Genomic DNA, 14,837 nt, shown 5'->3' on the forward strand with positions numbered 1-14,837 from the left:
TGCAGAACTTCATTTCCCGACTCGCTCCGCTCTTCAGGCGCCGCTGCGATTCTGCGACATGACATCATCGGAGGGAGCGGAGGGAGGCGCCCTGGAAACCATGGCAACTCGGTATCAACAAAGAGTTTTCAAGGGCGGGAGAAACTAAGCGCTGCGATCATAGAGTGCTGGGGAGAGAGAGGCAAAGGAGGTGGTCTTTGCTGTTGAGCTAGCCTAGCCTGTCTTGCGTGGAAGAGAGGAGGGAAAAAAGTGAGAGGGTGAGTTAGAGTTGAGGCAGTCTGAGTCGGCCAGGGGTGACTGGGAGCCAAAAAGCTAAACGAAAGAGCGGGCATTCCGAAATCCCCAGTTGACTCCCCGTATCCCGTGCAAGCCCTCGCTTCCAGGCGTCGTCTCCGTGCTCAGCGTGTATATCTGATACGACTGACGGAGGGATTCCAAAGTTGGATTAGTGTATTAATTTCGTAAAATTGCAGCGGTTTGGAGGAAGGTACAGTAAGCTCTTTTGCAAAAAGAAAAGATGAGGCGCAGCCCGGTACAACTTGGAACAGTGTGGGATCCAAGTGGATTCCAGCTACCCTTGCTAATTGCAAACAATAATTTAGCATATGGTTTTTTGTTGTTGTTGTTGCTTTGAGGTTTGCTTGATACATGACTGGAAGGCATGGGTTTGGTCTTTAATCACACTGGTTGAAGGGATATGATTTAGGCCATAGGAAATGCTTAGGTTTTCAAGACCAGTCACAGTTGTAGATTATGGTAACAGGTAGGATTCCATAAAAGCTCTCTAGTTTATTTGGTTAGATTAGATTTAAAATTCCTGATTTTAAACATTCTTCTCATCATTTTGATGAGATTGTTGGATAAATATATTCCAATGAATTTATCATCAGAAAGCTCTTTTATAGTGTAATTGTAAAAAAATATCCAGAATTTTGCTTTGTGCTCTGAACTTGTTTGGAAAAGCACTTTTTCAGAAAAGCACATGATGAGTTGTAAAATAAATATACCGTTCAACTAAACAGGGATACTTCCCACACTTGGTCATAACAAAAATTTCTGAGAAGCAGTAGAGTTATATAGAGCTTGTCCTTTTGCAGATACATGTCCCTTCTGCTATTTTATTTTGTATTTGTAATTTGAATAAGAGGATAAGGTAGAAAAATAAAATATCCAGGATTTCATATTTAATGTTTCCCCCCCCCCCATATTGTTTATTGAGTATTGACTTCGATGATTGTGAATCCGATATTTAAACCAGTTCTTAAGGAACACTGGACTCACAATCATCGAAGTCAATACTTCAAAGACTGAAGCATTTTAATGTGTATTTCTTTTCTTCTAGGGAACATAAGACTTTAAATATTTTCTAGACTAAAAGTTATCATACAGAAGTAAACATGCCTTCTGAAACAGGAAAAACAGACATGGACAGAATTGGCCTCTTTAGCGAAATGGAATATATTACTATTGGAGATAAATATGTCTCGCCATTTGCCCGTAAGTACATTTTTCTATTCACTTCAGCAAAATAGGATTATAGATTGACTTCTCTCTATTTCAAGAATGGTCTTCCTTGCCGCATTTAATAAATACAGCACGTTGGATGAACACCGAGTTAAAATAGAATGGTTGGGGTAGATTGATTTATGTTCACAATATACCAGGCAGCTACACTGGCACAATCCTTATGTCTAATATGATTACAGATGTCCTAGTTGACTTGTTTCATTTGATTCATTCAAAGTACCATTATAATTTTCTGCTTTTGCTGTATCTCCCTAGAAAACTGGATTATTAGCTCATTTTGTCCTAAATGGCTCTTATTCTTTGCTTTCTTTATTATTTATCCTTAGCTGCTTTAATTTTATACCTTACTCCCATTTGTTTAGATTCCTTCTACAGATTTGGGGGATGGGTTTTTGGTAGTTTATTGTAGGGATGGGTATCTTTTCTTGCCTTTTTTTTCTTTCTTTAGGAGTAGATGTTAGAGTTTAAGAGGTTTTGATTGGGAGTTTCAAATAGAATAACACATTTCCTGATATGTGTTATTTAAGATGTTATTTAAGGGGACACACTATGTTTTGGTTTTTTTGCTTGCTTGTTTGAATGAATGAATGAACCTTTATTGTCAAAGTACAACCATGTATACATTGAGATTGGCTGAGCCTCCCTTTATGCCCCCACCCCCAACTCACAGTGACAACAAACCCTCCATCTTTTTACACCAGACATGTCAAACACAAGGCCCGGGGGCCAAATCCGGCCCGTGAAGTGGTTTCATGTGGCCCGCGAAGCCATCCTGGAAACAGTGAGGGAACGGCCCCCACTGCCTTGGCCCTGGCCCAGAGACCCTCCTCCTGCCAGAGACCTTCAGATCTGTCCCACTCCTGCCCAGGCCCCCATAGGCACCCTTGATGCGAACGATGTAGAGCTGGCCACACCCACCCAGTAGGCCATACACACTTTAGCCACGCCCACCCAGTAGGCCACGCCCACCCAGGCCATACCCACCCGGCCCCCTGAGGGCAACCGCAATGCTGATGCGGCCCTCAATGAAATTGAGTTTGACACCCCTGTTTTACACCATGTGAGGTAATTGCGCAATACACAGGCCTTGCAAGTCAATCATGCATAAAGTTTCTAAAGTTATTTCCCGTTCAAGAGCCTAAGAGCCCATGGATAAAAGCTGTTCTTCAGCCTGTTGGTACGGCTGGCTATACTCCTGTATCCTACCCGATGGTAGGAGAGTAAAGTTTCTTTTGAATGTTCTATGTAAGTTGATTAAGTCATGCTTTAGGCAGTGAGATTCTCAAATTTCTGGAAAAGGAACATTCTCTCCTTCCTTCTTTGATAGTATTAGATTTTCCAATCTGTAACATCTACTTTTGGGAACAAATTTTAAATCTTTAAGGAAGAAGGCCAGGTTTGAACAAGCAGTTTTTTGTTCAGACTTGAGCATGCTGTAATCTTTTTAATGGTCATATGATGATTTGTATTGAAAACTGCTTCTTAGAACAAGTATTGAAAACAATTCATGTTTTCATATTCAGATTCAAGGCAGCTTAGGTGCAAAATGTAAAGCAAAGTACAATCTTCCTTGAGTCAGAGTCAACTTCTGATGACATTATTGAGTTTCCATGCAGTTTCTGAGCTGTTTTCCCCATGGCAGAATTAATACAAATGACTGAATCGATGCTGAAATTGTTCCCTTATTTTAAAGGCCCTTTTAATGAAGCTGCAGGCAAGAATAAACAAATGCTACCTGGAGGTATTAAAGAGAAAGCAGCCACCCAAGCAGGATATTTTGATCCTCAGTTTTCAAGAATTTTTGAAGGTGAAAGTTATTCAAATCCCGTTCAGTTAAGGAGAAGATACCGATTGGCTGAGGCAAAAAAAAATCTGGGAGCCAGACCGTTTCTTCCCAATAATGGAGATAAATTTCCGTAAGTTCTAGGAAAGCCACTATTGTAGTATAAGTTATATGGCATTTATCTACTTATATTGATATTTTCAGTTAAAAATGCATTTTAAAGTTTCCTTTGATATCTAAGTTGCCACAAAAGCTGGTAGGAGATTTCATTTCCTGGTAAACACATATTTATCACTGGATTTTCCATAAATGTTCGCTCCTGTGATTCTAATTATTCTAACTTTCTTTTCTCCCAGATCCTCTCTAGTGCCACAAATGCCTTTCTTCCTCTGAGATGGCTTATTTTAATTTCTGCCAATTTTCACAAACACCCCAGATATCATTTCTAGGAAACATTCTGAATATGAATGGTGGGCACATATTGAAATATGTAGGGAAAACCTATGAAGATGTTTCTCTTTCTAACTGTGTGCTATACTCGGTTAAGCTCCCATATTCCACAATGGGCCACAGTGACTGGGGAATGCTGGGAAGAACTCTTGCCTAGGAAAATATACCAGACTATTTTTGCATAACAAAGCATAATCAGGAGAGAAGGAATTATCTACAAAATATTAGACAGAGCACTTGCTCTGAGGTAGCTTGAGCAAGAAAAGAAAATCAAACTGCAAAGCACCACACTCTAAGCAGCCAACTTTTTTGTCTTAGTGTTTCATTTTGCATTAGTATGATATATGGACCCAGTCACTATGGTTTGCATATGATGGCCATGCTTTTTAAATAATAGCTCCCAAGGATTGCAGGGATGTGTATTGTCAAAACTATAGAATAATTGATAGCTTATTTCTCCAGGTACTTTGTATATTTTTGCCAATAAAGTGGTTTTGATGTGTCTGCCATATTTTGGCTGTGCAATCTAAGAGGACCTAAAAGGCCTCAAAAAGGAATCAGGGAGAACTAGATGTAACTTGCTTGCCTCTGACTTAGTATTATGAATGAATTCAGGTACAGAAATGCAGAATTACATTAAAATATTCACCTAAACAGAAATAAGGAATCTGTTGGCTTTTCTAAATAAAGGTAAGCAAATATGATATAAAGTCTGAGAGTAGCAAGGTGACATCATTAAAGAGAGCAGGGCTCTTTTTCCCACCATTTTTTTTTATTATTTTGGAAGTCTGGGGGGTGATTTTAGCCAAAAAAGAGTATTAAAACTAATGAAGATTTAGTGCACCTTTTCCCCCCCTTTTTTTGAAAAAAAAAATGCAGAGTTTTTGGTGTTCCAGAAGCTGCAAGAATGAACGTAGGGACTGAGTGTGACCTGAGGACTGTCTACAAAACCTAATCTATTTACTTTAAAGCAGAGTCCAATATATATATGTATATATTCAAAAGTAAGTCCACTTACTTCATTTGGCCTTAATTCCAATTAAATATAAATATCATTACCCCTTTAATGTATTTTTAAAAAATAGGGCAGTCACTCTTAGTGGAACAGGTACGCTAAGATTGTAGCTTGTTTATCTGAAGCAAACTTTATATTATATTATATTATATTATATTATATTATATTATATTATATTATATTATATTATAATATTATATTATATTATATTATATTATATTATATTATATTATTATATTATATTATATTATATTATTATATTATATTATATTATATTATATTATATTATATTATAATATTATATTATATTATATTATATTATATTATATTATATTATATTATATTATATTATTATATTAGTATATTATTATATTAGTATTATATTATTATATTATATTATTATATTATATTATGTTATGTTATGTTATGTTATGTTATATTATATTATATTATATTATATTATATTATATTATATTATATTATATTATAATATTATGTTATATTATATATTATTATATTACATTACATTACATTATATTATGCATATTTAATATTTAATAGAGAATGCTAATCTCTGTATTCCTTCTGTGTCTCAGGTGTGGCGTAGGAACCTACTACGGAACATTTAGTGGTCCGTGTCCCTACTTCAGTGCTCAACTGAAAGATAAGATTGCATATGTACAACCAGGGAAAAATCTCTACACCAGTCCAGGGAAGAAAGGAACTGGCTATGGGTAAAACGTTCTAGAATTTTAATATCAAATATATTTTTTTTTAAAGGGAAGAGATAGTTGAATGTTGCTGCCATCACTGTTTTATTTCTGTATCTAGGTATCCAAATCTCACCATAGGTAAACCATATACACATTCAGTTGAATTGTATGACGTAGGAAGAATAAATTTTAAGGTAAAATTCAATTGGATTTTTATTTTATTTTATTTTGGTTGATAATATATCTTATTCCTTCTAAACGGACTTTATTTGGTACCATCCTATAAAATTATACATTATTACCCTTTATTTGATAAATAAAAATACATTTTTGTATATTATTTCAATATATGTTTCATTAATTTATTATGGTTAGTTTTGATGTCATCAGTACAGTAAGTGGTTGGAAAGTGGGTTTTTGCACCTTTACCTATTAAGGTTAACTTCAGTTAAAAAAATTATATAGTAGTGATTGTTCCCAAAATGGTATGGATTGTATTAAAGCCATATATGGATTTATCTTTAATGTGAAACCTGTTTTAGAAAGCCCTTTTAAATGGTGAAGGAAAGGAAAGCCATGCTATTATTTATTAGTTTGCAAATTTATTTGCTTTAATGTCATAGTGTCCAAGGTCCTGCCTTATATGTATTTGGCTTTATAAGTATAATGCTCGTTAATACTTACTTTCTACCACTTATTACATTTATAACTTCAGAAATGCAATCCCATCTAAGTTTGCTCAGGAATAATTACAGCTATGTAGAGCTTATCCAGAAATATGTGAGCATAGAATTGTAGCCTTAATCTTACCCCTAGCTTTGGTTAAGGAGTTGAAGAGCTCAATGTGACATTTTCCATTTCTGATTTGCCCAGAAAATATCTGAAGAACATCGCCATCTGATGAAAGGTGGACCATTCAAGTTAAATCTTTATCCCCGAGAATATTTCAATACAAATCCTTACCATGATGAAGGGCCATTGCCTCCACCAAAAAAACAACCTGAAAAAGTACCCATTCCACATCCTTTCAAGCCAAGTTCTCCAGCTAAAAAGGTGTGCTTGTTAATAGACTTCTCAAGAAATTTTTACTTTTTACTTTTACAGATATATTCTTTTAGCAAAGAAAAGAGATTATGTGTGATATTTACCGCAGTGTAAAGGGCTAAATTTATTGGGGAAAAATAAATATCCAATTAATTTTGGAAAAAAGCACATCTATGGAATCATCATAGCTTTTTCAGATTTAATCCAAATAGAGATCCAAGAACTGACCTATCCTGGAACCCCTTCCTTTATAAGTTGCAGATCTAGAAAAACACAATTAGAAACAAAATCAGCAAAAAAGAGAGAAGAATTTCTGTCGTTGTTCATCTGTGATGAACCAAAATCAAATAATCACACTCATGCTTAATGTGTTGTATGAATGAAACATTATAGTTGTAATTAATGTTATAATTTACTGAAATATATGGAATCTGCTATACTGCAATGTATCTGTAATGTATTTATTGCTATAATTGTGTATTAAATCAGTGTTCCTTTCTTAATTTTTACATCTGCATATGGCTGAAGCAAAGTATGTAGTCATGAATTTGGATCACGTATATCAAACTTCAAATTGGTTTGGCCATCATATGTACCAAGATTGAATGAAATACTGTTCAGCAGTACTCTAGACTTCCTCACAGTGTTGTTGTGAAAATTGTATAAATATATCTTGGAGGAAAAGTAGGATATTACTGTATTAACTAAGGTAATCTAGCATTTGGCTGAAATTGTAATTCAAATGCTACATTAAAACGATAAAGATTCCTTCAAGTTAAGCTTGATTCTTTTGACTATTTGTGCATGCTCACACTATTATCTTGGCAATAATACAGAAGTATTTTACAGTCATCTCTTTCAGGATTTTTTTTACCTAGCTTGGTCTATAGTCCTGCTTTTCGTAGTGGTGTCACAGCCAAATATTATTCAGGACAGACCTGTTTATATTCTTGAGACCAACTCTTGGAGGCTTATGATTTTGTGATTCTCCGTGAAAAGAAATTAGGCGCTATACTTGAAGTAGGCTTTTATATTACTTTGTACCAGCTCATAGTGCTGCTAAATTCATATTTGTGTTTTGTGTAGATGAAGTATTCTTTTGTAAGTCTGCAGTATTTGACATTTCTTCTTGTCCTTTTAGCCAGGAGGCATGAAAGCAGGCACATTTGATCCGTTCCCAACTCATTCTACAGACCCATATGGCATTAGAATGCCTAGGGCTTCCACAACTAATAAACAAGGAAACGTATTTCACCCTAATCCTGGTACTAAGAGCAGACCAGTAAGAAGTATTATGGCCTTAAACATAGAAAAGTAAGTATTGCCAAATCGCAGTATTTAATTTCTAGGAAAATCTCTGCAGTAGATATTCTTGAACCTGGTAGCTATTCCCTTTATTTCTATACACTATTCTGTGAAGATTCTCTTTTTATTTACTCAGTGGGGAGAGAAATGTGTTGAATTTCTCCAGATGTTTTGAAGAATTCTTGTTCTGTTTTGTATAGTTGAAGCTTGAATCCTGAGACTGATGAATAATAATATAATTAAGACTGTTTATTTAAATGTGGGATCCTGATTTAGCTAAATCTAATAAAGTCATTAAGAATCTATATCATGCCTGACCTATTAGACCAAATGCACTGTAACTCAACATTATATAAAAAGGCCTTCTCACTTATTTACATATGTACCCACCAATCTTTGGGATGTGCAGTTGGAAAAGAGGTAAGAAATAGTAAGCCAAGAAAAAGTATGACCTCAAAAAAAAGGGACAGGAAAGAGATAAATCTAATGTACACCAACTATGTTGCTTGGTTTCTTTCTATCCTCACAACCAATCCTTGTTTAACCAATCTATTTACTACCTCATCCATTGCCTTTATCCTTATTTTTTTCAAATGAAAAATGCGTGCCTCTAAAGGCATACAGGAAGTCATATAACATTAGGTTCATTTTGATGAGTTATCTGTGTTACAGACCAGATCTGCACTTAATATCAGTCTTTTAAAGCTGTTTTAAATCTCTCCAAGGCTTAAAGTTCAAGAAATGTGCTTGCTTGTGGTTTCTCTATGCAAACATCTGGGAAAATAGGAATTGAACATACCCCACTTAAAAAATAGCTTATCATAGAACCTGATAAGCCAATGGTAACTTTAATGAAGTGGCTGTAAAAATGTAACGTGAAGACTTGTTATTCAGGCAAATGAACGTTGTTATTCAGGCAAATGAATGAACTGTCAGGACCCACCCCAATCCACGTCTTAGGAAAACAAAAACTCTTGGAGTCAGTTCTAGTCCAAAAGGAATTTTTACTAGGACATGTTTGGTTGTGGAAATACAAGACAGGACCTGGTATTGTTTTACAGATTGAAACTTTATAAAGAGTTCCCAGTTCAACCCCCCCTTCCCTCAACCCCATTTGGTCAGCCCCCCATCATTTACTTCGTGTCATCCCTTTCCTGGGAAAAAGGAAACTTCGAATCTTTACGGTTATTGCCTTCTTCCTTTACAGATTCAAATGGAGACACAGGCCAGATGCCTCCTTCCCTAACCCTCCCCTTTGTTCCCCCAGTTCAAAAGGTTTCCCTTGGTCTTTGAAATAACCTAAGGCAGGCTGAATCCATATCCGCTCCTCCTTCCTCGGGAGATGACAGAATCCAGGGGGGGGGGATAATGTTTTAAACATACATTTATGAATGTGATAAATGGATTCTGACATGAATATTCAGTCCTGTCAATTAATTTACTGGTTGTTTTATAAAACACACACACACACCTATCTTTCCTGCTTTGTACCTTTTGTTAGCTACCAAAGAAGTTTGATGCTAATCCAGTATGATGGAATAGGATGACCTTTGAGAGGTAAAGAGGGGAAGAGGAGATTTATGTTCTGAAAAAATAAACATAAACCTACTTCATAAAATATTGCTATATTGAGCAACTAGCTGCAAAACAGAAAAATGTTTGGGGTCAGTGGCTGGAAGCAAGTTGTTTTTAATCTGAACTTCATAGGATCTGAGTTAGAAAAAAATGCTGCATTGTATTTATTTAAAGAAAAAATATATCAAAACTTGAATTAGAATCTTACTGAAAATTCATAAAATGCAGAATACAAGATTTCAGGCATTCTTGAGAAGGAAATTTTTACCTGAGAAAAATAGAATGTATATATCAACTTAGTCTTGTGACATGTTGTTGTATTTACATTTCAGGTCATTAAATGTAACTAATTACACAAATCCCCGTGTGATGTCATATTAGCTGCAGAAGAGCAAGGTGAAAGAATGTACTTTCTGGACTGCAAACAGTAACAGCTCAAATAAAAGTTCTGTGGCTGAGAGAAATATGTCAGATACAGCTGTCTGCCTTCATTTTATAAGAACTAATTAATAATATAGTTACTGATGATATATGTAAAATGTAAATTAAATTTTGCTATGTTATTTATGTTGTGCATATCGGATATTATTTTTTTGGTGTGTGAGGTTTTTTTTCTGCCATGAAAAGAAATACAATTATTTATTATTGTCCTGTGTCTTTTTTTTAATCTGAATGTAGTCATTAAATAATTGCTCTTTTAAAATGAACTTCCGTGAACTGTAAATGCTCTTGAATGAAAGCAACTAATAATAACCTGGGCAACTCTACACTGAAATGAATATTCTTCAGACATTTAAAATGAAAGCTGAGAATTTAACTTCATACTATCACTGTGGAACCAGACTTGCTAGGCTTCTTCCCCAACTTAGAACTTTTAAAGCTTTAGAATGGGTGAAAAGTCTCAAGTCATCCAGTGAGCTATTGAATCCCACAGTTTGTGATGGAAGTGAAAAGAACTAAAGAACCAGTGTCTTTTAGTCATCATGTCTGTATTTTATCTCTAGATAACAAATAAGTTATCTTTCCCTTTCAATTCCCTTTATTTCATACTAAAGAGCATTTTTGCTGGCTACTGATTGTTTGCTGTAAGAAATAGGCTAGACTTTTGAAGTGTTTCTGATCTAACAGAAGTTTTTCTATGTTAAAGTTTATTCCTGTGCTCATGTGGAAGTAAATCCATTGAAATCATTGCAGGTTCTTTCTAAATGGACATATGTACACTTGTGTTGAATGTCCACCTATGAATGTCACATTCTCATTCCAGTCCAAGGACAAGATGTACCAGCTTTGAAGAGAACGCAATGAACTTTGAGTTTCAGCTGGACTTTAGCGGGATTATCTCTTGAGCAGAGTGGTACAGAATTGGGCTATTTATAGTTTACAGCAACAACAACAACTTTATTGATTAGCCCTTGGGCCATATCAAAGTACAAAGTTCCAGCAACAAACCGTCACCGAAACTAGATAAAAACAATCCGAAATGGAATTTGATAAAATACAATTTAAAATGGAATTAAAATACAATTTAAGTTAAAATAGTAATAAAATACAAATTTAAGATATAGATAAAATATGGAAACATTATATTTCGGAGTCGCCCTTACAATCTACCCCAATCAGTCCCACATATGCAGATCTTAACTGGATCATTTTGTTTAAATACTGTGCTACGTTGAATGTTCTTTTCAAGTTCTGGCCGGACATAAGGTAAGTTATTTTAATATGGGGATCCCAATGGGTCATTCATTTGGTATATAGACCAAGATACCTGTCTCTCACCCTCTTATACAAACAACAGTCAAATAGGATGTGAGCCAGGTCCTCTACCTCTGCCGCTCCGCAAATGCAGAGACGCTCATTGTACGGTATAGCATGAAATCTCCCATATCTGACCATTGTATCAAGCTGTTCGAATCTCGTTCTCGTAAATATCTCCCTAAGATGTTTTGGGAGTTGTGACTTCAAATAACTGTCCACTTGAAAAGTACATTTGTATTTACTCAGCCATTTCAAGTTACCCACCTTACTAAGGATAGCTATATCAGTTTGTGCTTCTATATCCTTAATTCTTTGGGCAACTCTTTTTTTAGATTGTTCTCCTGTTACGCAAGAAACAGGAAGGCCACAGCTTCTTACAAAATTTGTTAGTTTGGTGATCCAGGAGATTTGTGATTGCAGTTTTATTTGCTCTAGTAGGCATAATTTGGGGGAGTCTATCAGTTTCCATTTCATTAACTTTGCACCAGTAGTTATAAGCTCTAATTTTAGATAATGCATGAATTGTATGAATTCCCAATTCAGCTCTAACTGCTGCAGCAGATGTTCTTGGGTCTACACCCAAAATACATCTCAGATGCTGGGACTGTGTTTGTTCTAAAGCTGTGGTTGAATAAAGACCCCAAATTTCTGCTCCATACAAGAGCATTGTCGTAACCTTAGCCTTATAAACTTTGAGTAGTGGAGCTAGGGACCCTGGGTAACTATGGTTCTTTAGTTTGAGCAATAAATTCAAACGGGCTTTTGCTCTAAATATACTTCGTTGATGATGGCAGGCCCAAGATCCAGTCTTGGAGGCTATTTATAGAATTATTGATAAAGTGCTTATAATTATTTTAAAATAATATTCCTAATTGAAATACTGCTAGTGGTTTGTTTATTATATTGATACAAGAATTTAGCTGACACCCATTAACATAAACTTAACATATTTTCCCTGTGGAAAAAAACTTAAAATAATGATCTAAAATATACCTCTCCTTTTGTAATTAATGCATAGGTACTTTTCATTGATTGAAGCTCATATGATTAATCAAGATGTTTGAATAACAAACCTAGTTATTACATTTGTCTTCTTAAAATTCGTTTTGCTCTAACTATTAAAATAACAACATATAACAGCATTAAGGAGAAATCATTCTTTATTTACAGAGGTTTAAATAAGGGTTAAAATTAAAATTTAATTTGATCAGAAATGTTATTCTAGATTGTAATTATTCATTTAACACATAGATGAATGAGGTCCTCTTAACCATCTAAAACCACAGATTAATTTCTGCTTCTATGATTAATTTACGATAGTTAATCCAATAGCTTATACTTAAGCCGATAGTTAAACCAATATTTATTCTTGAGTTGAGTTCTTAAGCTGAACAGTCATAAATATATTTCTTTCTTAACATCTTTGTTCAGAATTTCAAAGGATTAAGGAGCAGAGCAAAAAATACTGCATTTCTTCCACACAATAACAGGAAAGTCCAAGTCCAAGTCATCAGTAATGGTGTTGGAACAGCTGATTGTAAAAGTACTGTGGTGATTCTTGACTTTGCTGTGATTTATCTCTATACTGAGCTCTTCTTCCAGTGTTGTTTGGATTTCAGCAATCTTTCCATACTCTAGCAAATTGCAAATGTTGGGAAAGTAGTTAAAACAAGTTATAAGGAAATTGCTATCTAGATGTGATTTCTATAGATCTTAGAATATAGTATAAGCTTTCCCTACGTAAAGGGTAACACAAAGATGCATTGAGAATTTATTCCTAAGTAGCTTTCATGTAGTACACAGAAAGTCTAATATAATGTAACTTAACAGTCATGGTGTTCTTACGTCTTAGTTTATAGAAGACATTAATGATCAGAGGTTGCCTTGAAAGATAGAAATAAACAATCTTCACAAAATATGCTTGTGTAAACTCCCTCATGTAAGAATACATTGCTGTAAAAAGTGGTAGCTGCCAATGGCAATGTTCCAGTCTCTAAAAGACCATTCAAAATTTCAAACTAATATATATATAAATTAATACAATGATGTAAAATCTCTTTTCTATTCTTTGGAAAATCAAAATTAGATCATAGTCTTTTGATAACTTCCTTCTAAAAATTAATCATTTCATATCTATACTGTTGTCCAATATTCTTTCAAGATAGTTCTTTACGTATACTTTAACTTAAAACGGAGAATTCAATGGTATTTATTCTTAGGAACATGTGTAGCATTGCAAGCTGAACTAGTTTCCTATTTAATATGGAGTGGTCCTGATTTGAAAATGTTGAAATTTTCAGTTCTTCAGATTTGAACATGAACTTATTTTTTTCTTGAAGATATGAGTATAAATGAATTTGCCTTAATTGTAATATGCCCTTCAGCATTTGCAGAAAAATATACCGTACTTAAATTTTGAAATAGAGGTATTTAGTTCTGCTTTTGACATGAAACACACTACTCCTACTTCATTGTGAGATATGGAAACTTCCCTCTACATCTCTGAAGCCCAAAAGACAATTATGCAAGAGAGTGAAGATAAAGAAAACCTCACCTCTCACTTTCATGTCATAACAATAAGGCAGTAAATGAATAGTTACACTGTACTGGGCAAGGGAAATCAGATAGACTGTACTCAGCTACTGTAAAGTGCAAGGGGATGAGGCCTTCTATACTCTCACAATATTTTTATGAAGATTCTACTCAATCCAGCACATTATAGAGCAGAAAAAGCAAGGAATGTAATTGGGGGAGACAGGAAGACTGAGAGGAAATATCCTTTTTGTTTTAGATGTATTTCAAAATACTCATGGCATCTGTTCAGTTACTTTTCAAACGTTATATAAACATTTTATTCCAAATAATATTAATGCTGCAATACATTTTCTCTCTCACACACATACATGTTTTTTCATTTAAGATCTACAAATACATTGAAAATAGTTGCTTCCCTTCGACGAAATTATATGTGTGTATATAAAATTGCCTAAATCCTGGAATTTTCAGATTACCTCTATGGTTAGATTTTTGTAAGTTAAAATTACTTCACAATGCTGTTATCCTAATACATGTTATGAGTCATGTATGCTAATTTAAGAACTGCATTTTTTGTTACTAACAGATTTATGGAGCAGACATAGCTTCTGGAGTGGCAGTTCTTCTGTATATACATTGACATAGATATCTATAATGAAAAATTTTCTACACATAAGCAGTAATTCATGAAATTGATCCTTGATTCTTGAGACTGATGCTATGCAGATTTCCTGATCCAACTATTGGTATGTTGAAGGCAATGAAAAAAATTAATGTGTATCTAAGGATCTTTCACAGTCCATCATTTAAAGGAAAATAAGTATTCTAAGATACATTTTCATTTAGAACTTTAATTATACAAAAATCTAATACAAACAAAAAGAAAACAAGGAAAAATGCAAGGAAAAAAGGAAAAAGATAAGAAAATGTAGAAGGAAAGAGAAAATATATAAAAGTGACTTCCAATGTTTATCATAACAAGATAAATTCAGTGACTATCCCTTCTAAGGTTACAAATATTTTCATTCTATATCCTATTATCTATAGATAAATCATTACAACTCAGTCCTGGTGTCTGCAAAATTTTTTTAAAGGGATGCCAGAGGTAACAACATATTTTGTTTTAACTTTT

The 14,837-nt window shown here is 34.3% G+C and overlaps 1 protein-coding gene across 1 annotated transcript; it reads left to right on the forward strand.

The window, feature by feature from the left end:
* Window positions 1–123: 123 nt before the first annotated feature.
* On the forward strand, window positions 124–9,988 carry CFAP96 (cilia and flagella associated protein 96). Its single transcript, XM_083367044.1, has 8 exons — window positions 124–257; window positions 1,343–1,497; window positions 3,221–3,443; window positions 5,372–5,509; window positions 5,607–5,682; window positions 6,362–6,541; window positions 7,674–7,846; window positions 9,745–9,988. The coding sequence occupies exons 2-8, from the start codon at window positions 1,398–1,400 to the stop codon at window positions 9,791–9,793; spliced, it is 939 nt and encodes a 312-aa protein (XP_083223170.1). The 5' UTR covers window positions 124–257; window positions 1,343–1,397; the 3' UTR covers window positions 9,794–9,988.
* The last annotated feature ends 4,849 nt before the right edge of the window (window positions 9,989–14,837 follow it).

The sequence above is a fragment of the Vipera ursinii genome, assembly GCF_947247035.1.
Source record: "Vipera ursinii genome assembly, chromosome: 7".
Classification (NCBI taxonomy): Eukaryota; Metazoa; Chordata; class Lepidosauria; order Squamata; family Viperidae; genus Vipera; species Vipera ursinii.

Coding starts and splice junctions, on each gene's coding strand:
- CFAP96 (XM_083367044.1), top strand. CDS start 1,398: ATGCCTTCTGAAACAGGAAAAACAGACATGGACAGAATTGGCCTCTTT. Junction 5,683..6,361: donor TAGGAAGAATAAATTTTAAG/GTAAAATTCAAT, acceptor TGATTTGCCCAG/AAAATATCTGAAGAACATCG. Junction 6,542..7,673: donor CAAGTTCTCCAGCTAAAAAG/GTGTGCTTGTTA, acceptor TTGTCCTTTTAG/CCAGGAGGCATGAAAGCAGG.